This window comes from Rhipicephalus microplus, unplaced genomic scaffold, assembly GCF_043290135.1.
Source record: "Rhipicephalus microplus isolate Deutch F79 unplaced genomic scaffold, USDA_Rmic scaffold_48, whole genome shotgun sequence".
Taxonomy (NCBI): Eukaryota; Metazoa; Arthropoda; class Arachnida; order Ixodida; family Ixodidae; genus Rhipicephalus; species Rhipicephalus microplus.
The window spans coordinates 863,913-878,194 of record NW_027464621.1 but is presented as its reverse complement, the minus strand read 5'-3'; the positions used below and the strand labels follow the sequence as shown (position 1 = coordinate 878,194).

Below are 14,282 nucleotides of genomic sequence, written 5' to 3'. Positions count from 1 at the left end.
GGGGGGGGGGGGGGGTTGCCTATCACCTTAAAGAAAATGCCTGGAGGCATTTTCAATGCCTCCAGGCAGCAATGCCTCCAGGATGGTCCTGGAGGCATCGCTGCACTAGTTAATGTATATGCTCCCGAGAGCAGAATTGCGCATAGTTTCGCCATTATGTTCGACACAAGAGCAATGAAGCCACTCGTCACACGCGCAGGAGGCGAACAAAACGCAAGCAGTTACTAGCAAATATTGCACTCTGGAGCAGCATGGCGCAACATTTCTTCTTTGGAGCAGTTTAATGCAATCGGAGCAGCACTTCTGTCACTGCATCATTTGCAGCTGCTTCGCTGTTCGAAAAAGCAATGATGACAACCCTAAAGCAAACTAGTCTGAACAGAAGCTGTGTTGTTTTATCTGTAAAGTTGGCTTCACCACAGAGATTGAATGCACCATCTCCTGCTGCTTGGTGTTTGCAGTCTTCCGGAGCCGGAGCCTGACTTGATGCCCATCAAATCACGAGTCTGCTGAAGTTGCTGATTTGTTACGTTGCTCGGCTGCAGACTGTATGATTGCACATTCAATGCAGGCTGCGTCAGTCGTGTTTGGATAAAGGTGAAATGGTAGAGGCCCGTGTAGTGTGTGATATCAGTGCATATTGGAGCATATCAGATGGTCAAACTTTTCCGAGCCTTCCACTACGATGTCTCTCAAATTATCTCTTGGTTTTGGGATGTTAATAATGTTATAATTAAGAATTCATGGTTTCGGTTTCTCGCAGTAAGGATTGATTGTATCATGATGGGCACATTACAGAGAAATGTGCAACAATGTTTATTAGAAGTAAAAAAGAAACGAAATTGAAAGACTTTCAATGACTTGTGAAAATTCCAGCTCTTCCAAGGCCTAAAAAATAAACTTTTCAAATTCAAATGTATTCAAGGGTTGCAAGGACCTGCATGATCGCTGTTATACGTTCCACAATACTTTTGTTGCTATAGAACTTAAATTTTTCGAAAGTGCATTTCTTTATGCCTAATTTGGTAGGCTGCACTGCATGCTGGGATACTTTTCAAACTTGCAAGCACTTCCTTCTCAATATATATGAAAAATTATTTTTTCGTGGTAACGAAAAAGTTACAATCTATTGACATGAGCAAGAACAATGTGAAAAGAACCATAACTACAACGCACAGCCAGTAGACATCCGTCACAAAGCGCAGCACAACTAAATACCCAGAAGGCTTGGCAGGAAGCCCTCAAGAGCAACGAATACAAGCAGCAATTATAGGCGGTCCAGAGGGCCCGGAACATCGCTACAAGCCTTCGACTGCTTGCGCTATCCTGGGCGGAGCCTCTGGGTTGAATTAAGGGTCGGAATGGCCCCTTCTCAGCCTCCTCAGGATATGTTTAAATAAAGTCAATCTCACTCACTCATTTGAAAATACAAGCCAAATAGGAGCTGCCCCCAACATAACTCATCACATCTCTAAAATCTATATTTCACTCTCACGTAGACAGGCTGTAGTCAGTCCACCATGGCAGCACGCCTTCTCAGTTTACTGACGGGTATAACACAGCCGTCATGAGGCAACTGTTGCCGTGTCAAGTAGCAGCTGTTACGTTGAATCATCCCAATGATTGCAGCAAACACATGCTTGCGAATGACATGCTTATAGTAACAGAATGTAATACTACACTTTTGCAACCCTAGTGATGTATGGATTACGCAAGACAACGAAGTGCTGTGTGACTACAGGAGCTGTGACAGCCACAAGCCACAGTAGTACAACTGAAGACGATAACTCTAGCGAGAACAATCAGCCAAATAATCAGACCAACAGCTAGGTTAATTTCGATTGTGGCATTTGCCTGTGTGCCTGCTTCTGTTTTCTATCACTTTATTTCACGTGTAATAAACACGTTCAACTTCAAACAAAGCAAGCTTACAATCAAGTTTCCTGTGGTCCTAACCAAGACCCATGAGACCATAATATGCAGGAAAATGACTGTTCAACCCAGCAACCTTTCATACAAACACACACTACACCTTGCAGATATTAAAAGATGCTGCCTTCACAGGCAGAACCTCTGAACTGCACTTTGATGCCAGTGTGAGGAATGCAAACGCAAGAGTGCCTGCCATGCTGCAAGTTTGCTTTCAGTGCGGTACACTGGTTGTATCAGGAAAAGTGTTGCAGGACTGGGAAGGAGAATTGAACAATCACAGGTCAAGGCACATTTTGCTTCTTAATTAAACACTTGTGCATGCGATGTTTAATTACTCGTAACAGGATGATCACAGACACCAAAAGCATTGACAGTTTTTAGAGCAGCTTATGACATTGTTGAAGCACTGAATAACAACAATAGGAAAAGTGCACCCACTTTCTTTTGCTGCACTCTAGGCATACAATAAGCTATTTAATTTGGCACAGTTTTCAGTGATGTTTTATGACACGAATTTTACCTAATATGCATTTCTTTTTTTCTGTATCTGTGTGACCCCATAATAATCGCATTGAATTCTCCCCCAATGTGGCACAGTGTATGAAAATGAAACTTGCCTGCACCAAGGCGATTGACAAGCTCCGTGTCAGAGGTCTGCTTGAACTTGCAACGTACTGCTTCAACCACTGTGAAATTGAGAACAGGAAGAGCCACCGGAAATGCAGCAAGAGTCACCAGTTCTGCTTTAGTGTCTTGTTGCACCCGGCCAACATACATGACCTAAATGAAAACAAAAGGGACAAAGTGGCACTTATTGCAGCCTTTCAGGCATGTTTCATTGTATGGTGAAATCCAAATCACACGACCTTCCTAGAACTGCACAAATAAATGTATATTCTGACCAACATTAATTTGGAACAACCAGTATTTGTCTATATACCATACTTTTATCCTAAAAAGTAAAAGCGGCTTGACTAAGTTATCAGCCAATGCATACTCTGAAGGGTTCAGAAACTGAAATCATAAAAAAAGGCAAACTCCCCTCAAAAAGGTATGGTGAAATAACTAGTTGTAGAGGTAATTCATTGTAAAAAGTACTAAGCACGGAACCAGTGCAGAATAACATGTCTCTTGATGCTTGTTCAAGTGCATACTATATTCGTAATATATCACGAGTGCAGGATGGAAGGGAAGTCGTAATAAATTTTAGTTTAGGGGGTGCATGCGTAAAGAGCATAAAGGTACACAATTAGATGCACTTAAAAAAAATGCACGACAAGGGCAACTATGAATTGATTAAAGATTTAAGTTCTTTATTGCTGTATGCTATTGATGAGGTATTTACAGCAGAAGTTTCCCTTGTAACGCCCCGAAAAAAAAAGGCTTGAAAATTTCCCTGGCAAAGTGACTGCTGAACCCTTTCAACGCACGTGTTTTCTAGGCGAGACGAACAGCCACATTTTTGCACAATTGAGAGCCAGGTTTCCACCAGTCCACCAACACCACCACTAGTGTCCAGTTTGCCCAGTATGCTTCCTACACATTCGAAAAGTATGAACACACTCATGGTGCGGCAATATCCTGTGCACCGCTCACCACTCACTCGATGCCACTTTTCTCTCTCTCTCTCCCACTGACGTCGACTGCCACGCAAGCAAACCACCAATGAGAACCTGCTTTGTCCGTCTTACTCCTCACTTGGGTGTCACCTTCTCACCCGTGCCACCTCTCTCTGCCTGTTGGGAATGGCAATGAGCTGGTAAGCGCGCAAGTCTCGACATGTCCACTCTGGTCTCGCTACTCTTGCAGCGCCACCAATGTGGACAGCATGCAGCTGCTTGCCGTGGAGAGATGCCGATGGGCGGGATGCCGCCGCAGCAAGCTTTCCACCAGAGTGCATGTACCTCAAGAGTTTGTCAGCTGCCGCTGACTTTCTAGCAATAAAAACTTAATAGCTAACTCAGTGCAGTAAACACCAATCTCCGACCAGCCTGGCCCGCAGTTTTGGGGATGCAATTGGACATGCAATGTACATACGGCATTAAAAAAGTTTTTGCTTCTCCTCTAACACCATGCCTGGATTCTTGGAGAATCAAACCTCTAGCACCAAGACTTCTTCAACAATAAAAATTCTTGCAATAAATTTCTGTATGCACGAATAAACATGTTGTTGGAAGTCAGCAATGTCTTCATGCTTTTATTTGTCTGTGTTTTTGGCCACTGTTTACAATAAAAACTTGTGGTGAGCCATCAGCACCTCAAGAAAGACAACGAAGTTGTGTCTCAAACTGCTCCACACGTTTGAGCCTGATGATGATGTGTGGTGCTTTATGGCAAAATTTGATGGCCAAAGAGTGCCCCTTCAAGAGACAAGGACTGTGGACAATGATTACGGTAGGTGCTGTATAGGCTGTATAGAGACCTTAAAACTCTTCGCGCTAAAGCAGGTAAAAACGTAGAAGTATTAAAACCATGACAATGACGTGAAATGTGTGCAATGAGAATGAATGGCTAAAGGTCGTGATAATAAACCTATGGTGGTATATGGAATTCGCCCAAGTGTCTTTTGAAAGCCCTAGTAAAGCCGGGAGACATGTGCTTTGTTTATTGTAAGCACCCAAGCAGCGACCTCTCTTTAGAGCTCGTGCTAAGGATTGCCTGGGTATATCACATAAGAAGTACCCACGTCCTGAAAAAACTATTGATATGTGAGGTTTAACGTCCCAAAACCACCATAAGATTATGAGAAACGCCGTAGTGCAGAGCTCCAGAAATTCCGACATTCAAATCTCAACAAACAGGCCTACAGCATTTTCACAATTTTTATGCTTTTGGAGCAGCTTGGCGCAAAAGAAATAGAAATGTATTAAAAATGCGCAATATGTGCAGCTGCCTCACCATTGGGAAAGACGCTGGTGCCGCCGAGTGCAAAAGCATTCGCAATCGCTCTGTACGCCGATGGATTTTTCATCGATCCAAGCCATCCTGAACTCATTACCACCAGACCATCTCCGAAACGTTACCTGAATTGTGTGGACACCAAATTTATCCCGAAAGGCCCATTTTCAACCCACTTGAAAGACTTTGTTCTGAATCGTGAGCTTGACCTACGTTAGGCCTCGCACGACTTCGCGAACCCCGGCTGTGCGCCGTGGATGCTCGCCGCCTGCGGCGTCGAAATGCCGCTCGAAGCACTCGTGGAGGGGGAGTTCATCTCCCCTTAAGAAGCCACTGGTAGCGGATGGATACAAGCCCACCGTAAATGAATCGCAGACACAGCGTCAACCGCCCAGACGATATCGACGAAGAGCGGGCAACAGGGCATCCCAGCCGGCGCCCGGCCACTCAACCCGCTTAAAAAGCTCGCAGCTGCCAGCCAATTAGAGCTTTATTACTTCATGTGTAGGCAAAGTGGCCAAGCACGCCATACTCAAACAAGCAACCAAATATGCGGAGGAACATAATCTCCCACTATTCAATCAAGTTGGCTTTCGCCCTTCCATATCAACACAAGACGTAATGTTAATGCTAAAGCACCGAGTACTCTTTGTTAAGTCGTGGAACACCAAAGCCATCCAGCACTAGACCTCGAAAATGCATTTGACAAAGTTGAACACGCACACATCCTACGGTCCATAACCGAAGCAGGCCTCGGCACCCGCTTTAGCAAAAACATACATTCCTTTTTGAGAGACCGGAAAGCAGCCATCCGATTTCGATCGTTAGGCTCCAAGACGTATGAACAAGGCCCAAGAGGCACCCCAAAGGGGCTGTCCTCTCCCCATTTTTAATCAATCATGCCTGAATGCGCGTGAACTCGGCACAATCGACAGCCTCGTACATGCCTTCTACGCAGATGACATCACCATCTGGAGTGAGGGCAGCGTTGAAGGTGTGGTCGAACGCAGGTTACAGAAAGCAATTGACATAATCCAGGACTATCTCGACCAACACTAAATTCCCATGGCCGCATGGACTGACACCAAGAATTTAATTTGGTTCTCGGGCCATATGGGCTCTGACGCCCACGTCTCCGTCCTAAACGCCAACAAGCTTGTCCACTCCCAGGCGAGAGACCTTACTCGCCGCGTCAGGAGAGAGGGTGGCCTACAGCCTAAGGGCAAAAAATGGCTATAGAACCAACTGCAGAACTATAATGAAATCTGTCAGTACTCGTCTCGCTGGCCCCGATGTGGCATCTCGCGATGCAGCTTGCAACATATGCTGAGGCAATGCCCCTGCGCGTGGACGTCTGGTCTCCAATTACAGAAAAGGACTGGGATGCTCTCCCCACAAGTCCCCATGAGGACGACCAACTTCGGGCCGTCCAGAGAGCTCATGACATGGCCGTCGAGTTTAACCTCCTGGTCCCATCAAGGGCACGGCCCGCAGACGGCCCTTGGGGGTCATCACCTCCTCAGGACAAAATAAAATTATTTGGTCAGTAAGTCTCACCCCTGTGTAAGGAAATTGGAAGTAAATGGAAGAGAGACGATGACAGGACAGATAAAATGTGAGAGAGAAAAACTAAGTTGCAGGGAAAATATAGGAAAAGGCGAATGCCTATGTCCCTTGGTTGGGTCAGACTAGGGGTGCCGTCTGCATGAAACTGGGGCTAGAAGCGTACGTTGACTCTGTTGGGGGAGCTTAAGGTCCAAACACCTGGCGTTGGCTCCACCCCCACCCCCCCACTCCAAGATCTCTTTTCCCCTGGTTACGGCTAAGCCACGCATAGCAAGACGTGCGAGAAAGTCGGAACCTTCTCATTGGCTCAGGTCCGTAGTGGCGCCGCTCACCACCTGCTCGCGCAGACTCCCCTGAGGGGGCGCGCTCGAGCCTATACTCGGGGACAACTTTCTATGGCACTACAGCCTTCGCCATTTTGTCAGTGTCACTGGACAGCTTGCTGGAAGTAGATCGGGTAGAGGGAGGGGGGGGGGGGGGGGGCGTGTAACTTATCATTACATTTAAAAATGTGCTGTTATGCCAGAAAATTGTTAGTGATATCTGAAATAGCATTACACGTTACATTTTCCGGGGTTTTTTAAGTTGCCACATTCCCCACTGCCACCGCATGGCTCTCTTCCTTCATCTCCCTTCAGGAAAAAAAAGGAAGAGAAGGGCCTCCCCGCCTCCAGTTCCTTCTTCCTCCGGTTGCTCGCCAATTGCACCGGATGATCACACGACTCAAGGCAGATTACATTTTTTTTTTTTAACTTTAGAACCAGTGCTAATTGTGTAGATATTTAAAAAGCATGACATTTTACAGACATGCAAGGGTTCGCACGACTTCCTCTTCTAAGTAAGTAACCTAACGAGTACACCGTACGATTGCTATCCTGAGGTGTACGTAACTGGCACCATGCAGTACTATAAGAAATGGCCGCATACCGGTACGATTTTAATGAAGGAGACGGAAACAGGCAGCAGTTGCGATTGAGCATAGAATTCGTGGGTTCTGCAGCAGCTTAAGGTTGCTGTTATACGTTTTATGAGCTGTGGAGCGTGTGGGCAGTAAGCAACCGATGCCTTTTGATGCCGGCATAACTCAACGCGATCCAAACTTAGTTTCACTTCGCGCCACAGGATGTGCAAGCTACTCTTTGGCATACCATGCCCGTATCAGTGCATGGCCTAAAAACTGCAGAGCTAAAAATATTCACGTCATTTCTGGACAACACAGAATGAGAGACAAATTAAGCGTAGGGAACGAAACGCCAATATGCCTGCAGGCACTGTAATTAGCGTTCAATGCAACCAACAAAGGAGCACATACAAAGAAATGAACTGCAGGAAATGCGCATCTGTCAGGCCGAAACTGAGCAAATGCCTCGTGTCTTCCTACACACTGTTGCTGACCTACTTTTTGGATTCTCGAAAGGCCAAGATAGTGTGGCAGCTTGGGCTAGTTGGTATGGCATGACGATAGCTATAGTGCGAGAACAAAACGACGACACAGAGACAAGAAGGACACGAAAGACACGAGCGCTCGTGTCTTTCTTGTCTCTGTGCCGTTTTGTTCTCGCGCTATAACTATCGTCATGCCAAGATAGTGTTGGAGAGAGAGAGAGAAAAATACACCAATGACCACTATAATTACATGCAACTATAAAACTTGTCAATCTCTTTCTAAGAGCTGCTATGCTGCTACACCCATTGTGCCAACACGTGACGTTCTCGCAGACAATGTCAACCATCCCTCTAACCTAACACCCCTGGGCCCAAGTGTATCAATGTGCGCCGCATAAATCAACAAATGTCTTTCTAACAAGTGACTTTGGTTTGCTGTTGGTAGTCACTTCGGCGTTGTTGAAGATGCGCGTGACCATACCACCAGTCTCGGTTAGTTATTTTTGGCAACCAGGCCTGAATAAAGCAGCCCATCCCAGTTAAAGGAAGCCACTCACCAGTGGCAGACACACAAATCAACACTGAAAGAAGCAGTGAAATTAAACACACAAAAAAGCGGCCATTGCATTAAGCTCGCCCATCATTGCCAATGTCAGTGGGCAGTGCAAGGTGAAAAAACAAATGTAGAGTGATAAAACCAAAATTTCAAAAGCCACCTGCCAAGAATTAAATAGCCCTATTCAATTTATTTTTCCTGAAACAACCACTCGCCAGACAACTCTGTAAAGCCTTTCATTGTGTCCATTCACAATTAAAAGACACCAACAACTTTAGCACACTGGACAGGAGGCTCGGTAACCAGCTAGTTCATGCCCTGGAAAATATGGGGGTGTGTGGTCAACTGCTTGCAGGGATGATCTTAAAGGAGCACTGACACGAAATTTCAAGATCGAAATGTGCCCATCATTCAATCGCTTGGTATGCATAGGTCTTCTTGGCCAAAATTGAACGACATCTGTCGTGTGGTAGTTATTATAATTCGATGTCAAACAGCATAGAACAGACTAGACTGCCCTGCGACATCGACACTAGTGCTACGTGTTCGGTGTGATACATTACACAAATACCAACCCAAGTGACGATGACCTAGTAGAGATGACGTGCACGATCCGAGCGTTCTTATCGTGGTGCCGACTGGCGCGGAAGAGCAGACACGCACTTGCTTGTCGAGTCTGATCTTTGTCGCACCGCCTTGAATGATTTCGTGAAATTATCAAGATGAAAACCACCTTCAAAAGAACGGCGAAAGAAAAGAGCATGATTAAACGAGCGCCTGTTGGTCAGCATGTCGGGGAATCGTTGTGAGTTGCAGGTGAGTTGCAGTCGTCTCAATCGAGGCACGGAAAAAGTGCAATTGAGGGTGTCTTTTCACATAACATATGTGTTCTACGCCAACACGACCACAAGCTATCAAAAGTGGAACAGCGTATAGTCAGATATCATCGCTAACAAGTAACATGCAGGTATCGTTGAATTTTAGTTAATCTGTAGACTTTGCGTCCACGTAAAAGTGGTAATACCATGTTGACCGCGAGAGGCTGGATAGGTGGGATGATTAAACGTGCGCTTCTCGGTCAGCATGTCAGGGAATTGTGAGTTGCAGGTGAGTTGCAGTCGTCTAGTTCGAAGCTCGGAAAAGTGCATTGAGGGTGTCTTTTCATATCCCGTATGTCTTACACATCAACACGACCACAAGTTATCAAAAGTGGAACAGCGTATAGACGGATATCATTGCTAACAAGTAACAAGCACGTATCGTTGAACTTTAGTTCATCTGTAGACTTTGCGTCCACGTAAAAGTGGTAATACCGTGTTGACCGCAAGAAGCTGGATAGGTGAGGCCATCTGGAGGCGCAAAAAAGAACCTGGAGAACAGGGAACGTATTCTATTTCTCTGCTGGTGCTCATTCGCGATAGCTATATTGCATTGACCCCTCTGCATTTACCTGAATGCTTTGCATGCTAAAACACACCAATATAGCTAACTGAGACACACGAGCGAACATGGCTGAAGCATGCATCCTCGGGCACTTCTGCAGGGCTGCTTCTAACGATGTCCATTTTGGAATCACTGTTCTGCAAAAGATTGATCGAAGCAAAAATAATTCGCGACGTCGCAAATCGCGGGGATTCCAAGCTTCAGACTATCGTATTGAACCCGAGTCAACACTTTGTACGTCGACGACAGCAATGCTGGTGACAAGGCACGACTGAATGTGCCCGCCTAGCAGACGAAATGTTTGTGGAGCAGCTGAGCCTGACGTCACTCTTTTCTGTGGAGAAGTGTGGAGAAGTGGTCAGCTGTGGCATGATCTGGTGGTGACCGTGAGATGCCCCACTGCTGGTGCTTCCAGCGCTAAAAATGGTGGGATTGCCGGCCGTTTTAAATAGTGCTAGATACTAGTGATATAAACCAATAAAAGTGATTGTTATTCATCCCTCAGTTGCGTTTTAGGTCGCAAATTGCTGCTACGAGGTCTATAGCTACTCGCTGACACAAAAATCTTGGCATGAGTAAATTTTATGTCAGTGCTTCTTTAACATGAGGAGAAGCAGATGGGCATGCACACGTGGCAGGATGATGGGTCTCAAACAAAAACAATTGTGCATTCAATATGTTTCAGGTACAGAAGAAATAAGAGTGGTCCTGACATGTTTCTATTCAGAAAATTGCAGTATCACCAATGAGGCCATACCCTTAAATTTGCCTACATGATATGCAAGATTACTAGAGTGAATACAGCATACCAACACCAGTAAATACATTAAAAGCTCATTAGTACACACATAGGCGACTATAAAATTCTTTGAATTGAGCGGAGTTCGAAGTAGCGGGCGCTCTAATGTACAGATGTTGCACCACACTGTGCAGTCACAGACCAAGGAAGCCACCATTGGACTCACTATTCTGAATAAGGTACTACCACACATTTGCAGTAGGCGATATTGTAAATTAAGTTGACGGAGCTCCCACCATGGACAAAATTAATTGATAATTCATTAATATGCCTAAACAAACACCAACATGCATTTATGAGAGCAGTGAGCTTTAATCTGAAATATTAAATGCTATTTATGCTCCAAAATGTGCTTATTTACATGGGAGAGTTAGTTACGGCCTAAAAACTCAAAGTAACACCAACATGCATTTATGAGAGTAGTGAGCCTTAATCTGAAATATTAAATGCTATTTATGCTCCAAAATGTGCTTATTTACATGGGAGAGTTACCGCCTAAAAACTCAAAGTAATTAGTAATTTGCATTGGCTTGTATTTCTTGAGCTGCGACTCAATGAGCTTTGTTTGTAGCTTGCCCAAGGGTTTCAGAGCTGTGTTGGAATTGTAATATGCAAAGAAATGCTGCTGTTAAGTGGTTTTGAATCTCAAGCAGTGATCCCACTGAAAACTTCAGATTTGGAGCAATTTCTGGAGCAGACAAATTTTAGTTTTGGAGCACTTTGGAGCTGTAAAAATTTAGTTTTGAAGCATTTTGGAGCAAGTAATCTTGCGATTAGGAGCATCTTGGAGAGCTGAAATTTTACTTTTGGAGCATTATAGAGCAGGTAATCTTGCAATTAGGAGCATTTTGGAGCAGTAAAATTTTAGTTCTGGAGCATTTTGGAGCAGGTAATCTTTCTTTTAGAAGCATTTTAAAGCGGTAAAAATTCAGTTCTGAAGCACGTATCTTACTATTAGGAGCACTTCGGCATAGGTATACAGTCAAACCTCGTTATAATGAAGTTAAAGAAGAGTCGTAATTACTTCGTAATAACCATTAGTTCATTAGAGCCATTATCCATTCCTACCAACAATTAGCCAGAAAGAGAGAATATACTCACTACCGAATATCACAGCAGCCTACCACGCAGAGAAGAACGGCCGTCGGAAGGCAAAAAAACTAGCAAAATAATAAGGAAAAATGCACCTTTATTTCCACAAAGTTCAGTACACCAGCATGAAGATCACTTCGAAGAAAATAGTGTGTAATAGACTTTTACGGACTCTTCTTCACGCGGATGACTGCTTTTTAAGCTTCAGTAGCTATTTCAAGTCCGTAACATCCAGCGGTTGCGCAGGTGTTGGTACGTCGGGTTTGCTAACATTAGGCTCCGGGGTGTCGACACATTCGTCACTGTCGTCATGCACCCTCGTCACCGCAAGCACTATTTCCACATCTGACAACTCTTTTGTTGTCACTGCGTCAGCATCAGTACAGACGTACGTGCAGAAAGTTAGGCACAACGCCGGTGTCCAGGAGAGCGTCCCATGATGACTGGGCCTGGTTGCCTGCGGCACCCTCACTGGCAACATCGCCCAAATCTTCAACTTTTTTTTTTTCTTTTTCGACGCCGGACTTAACGGCTTTCAACATTGCAGACTTCTGCTCGATTGTTATATTTTTCAGTTACGTTTGCCGCTGCTGTTGTCCATCTCGTGTCGGGCGGCGAAGCTAATAGAGGTGGTGTTGCTCTTCCAGAGCGAACGCCAAAGAACATAGCCGCAATCTTCGCCGTCCCAGTGCGGAGCTGAAAGGGAGGAGGAGGTCAAATGCGTGGGCGGGTCAATGAGTTCTACAGGAGAGGGGAAGCCGGCTGACGCGCATGCTTGCGCGAGTTGCTGCGCGGCAAGTCCTTTAGTTCCTGAGGAAAGGGGAGGCAGAGAGACACACCCACTCGCGTGTTGGCAGGCGGCTCCCGGCGAGCGCAAGGTGCGAGTTATGAATAACCACAGTCGTGATGATACGGAAACCGTCGCGCGCGATAAGATATTGCATTTACATATACAACACTGATCAGTAAATGCTCGTTGTGGACAAAGGATGATTCAGTAAATCTACTGTAAGAAAATTTTCCCTTCGTTAAAACAAGGTTTTAAATACATGGGCATGTATGAGAATTTCAAGGAGAATTACAATTGCTTGTTACATCTATTAGTCCGTCATATCTCGCTTCATTATAACATGGTTCTACTTAACACGAAGCAGAGCGAGAAATGAACGTAGGCTTTACCGCTGCTCGGCAGTGGTGCTCCTAACATGAAATCAAGTGCACACGCGTGTGCACTTGATTGGATATCTCACACATGCTCTGGATATCTTGATTGTATGGGATTCTAACTTTAACTCTTTTCTTACCAGGCCACTAGGCATCGTTCACCGGTGAACGATGATTTCGCGCCCCTATTTTTCAAAAGCACCGTGCCTATGGACTTGTAGCGCCATCTAGGCGATGGTACACACACTAGAATTGCTTTTTCTGTACGGTTCGCATTTTTACCGCGTGGCGGTGATTTTTAAAGGTCACGCCTGTTCAAAGGTTGAAGCGCATGTGATTCACGCGATGGCGTCAACATCAGGAACCACGCGCGCTCGGAAAAAAGCGATTTCGCTCGATGCCGACGCCTCGACGAGCGATCTTTTGAATTCCTCGAGTAGTGAGGAATCAGACAATGATGTGGAGACATCGGATTTTAGCTCCGATGAAGAAATTTCATCAGATCAGCCGGGAACGTCAGCTGTTAGTCGGGGGTATGTTTGGTTTTCACATTCTGTTTTGTTTGTCATGTTCTGGAGCTGGCTGACTTGCTCTGTATGTGTCCCACATATTGTTATTATTATTTCTAGCGTGTCTACTTCATATGGGAGCGATGTGCTGCCTCCAGCACAAAGACGCGTGGACTTCCGACCCCAGAGGGATCCGGGCATCGACCTCGGCATGACGCTCCGCAGTAGTGCACAATTTATAGCTCAAGAAGTTCTTGAGCTATAACTTTCATTTTTTCAATTCTACTCCAATACGCTATTTTAAATATTTTGCATCTCTCATAACTTTCCATAATTTTTTACTCGGAAGATATAAGTATATCATTACGACGTTTGTTGTGAACAAACCTAAATATTTGTGTTTGTCAATTTTTGTTACCTATTTAGATCTGCCAGTTCTTTCCTCAAATGTACCTTTCAAACCCTACATTTAGTACTTGCATTTTGGTACGTATTATTTTGCTGAAAAATTTTTTTCTTGAAAAAAAAAAAAAAATTCTCGCGTGGGACCAACTCAGAACTTCACTATTTCGCTATGCATCAGGCAATTTTTTTTGAAACTCAAAAACAGCTTCGTCAATTTTAACAATTCTTCTAAATAATGTTGCCCTGTGATCACTAAACATTTTGTATATTTCAAAATTCCTCAGAAAAATTTTGTGTCGAAGATATCGCTTTGTTTAAAAAAAAAATTCTCGAAAATTTTATAATTTTATTGTATACGAATTTTTTGTGCCAAATAAATTTTTTTTTATTGTTTCAACATGAAAAGCATTCAAAAGTACGTTCATTCGTCTTTATTCTGATGTATTTCATGGCACTGTAAACCTAGTAGCAACGGCACAGAAAATTCCCAGCTGCAACATACAAAAATAGGCCAATTTTCCCGTGGTAAGGA

The 14,282-nt window shown here is 44.6% G+C and overlaps 1 protein-coding gene across 3 annotated transcripts in view; it reads right to left on the bottom strand.

Annotated features, from left to right (window-relative positions):
* The window catches only part of LOC119176980 (enhancer of mRNA-decapping protein 4), a 311,927-nt gene that overhangs the window by 163,495 nt on the left and 134,150 nt on the right, over window positions 1-14,282 (bottom strand). For all 3 annotated transcript variants that reach the window (XM_075884808.1, XM_075884809.1, XM_075884810.1), the window contains exon 12: window positions 2,550-2,712. In XM_075884808.1, coding sequence (XP_075740923.1) covers window positions 2,550-2,712 — 163 coding nt within the window. The remainder of the gene's footprint in view (window positions 1-2,549; window positions 2,713-14,282) is intronic.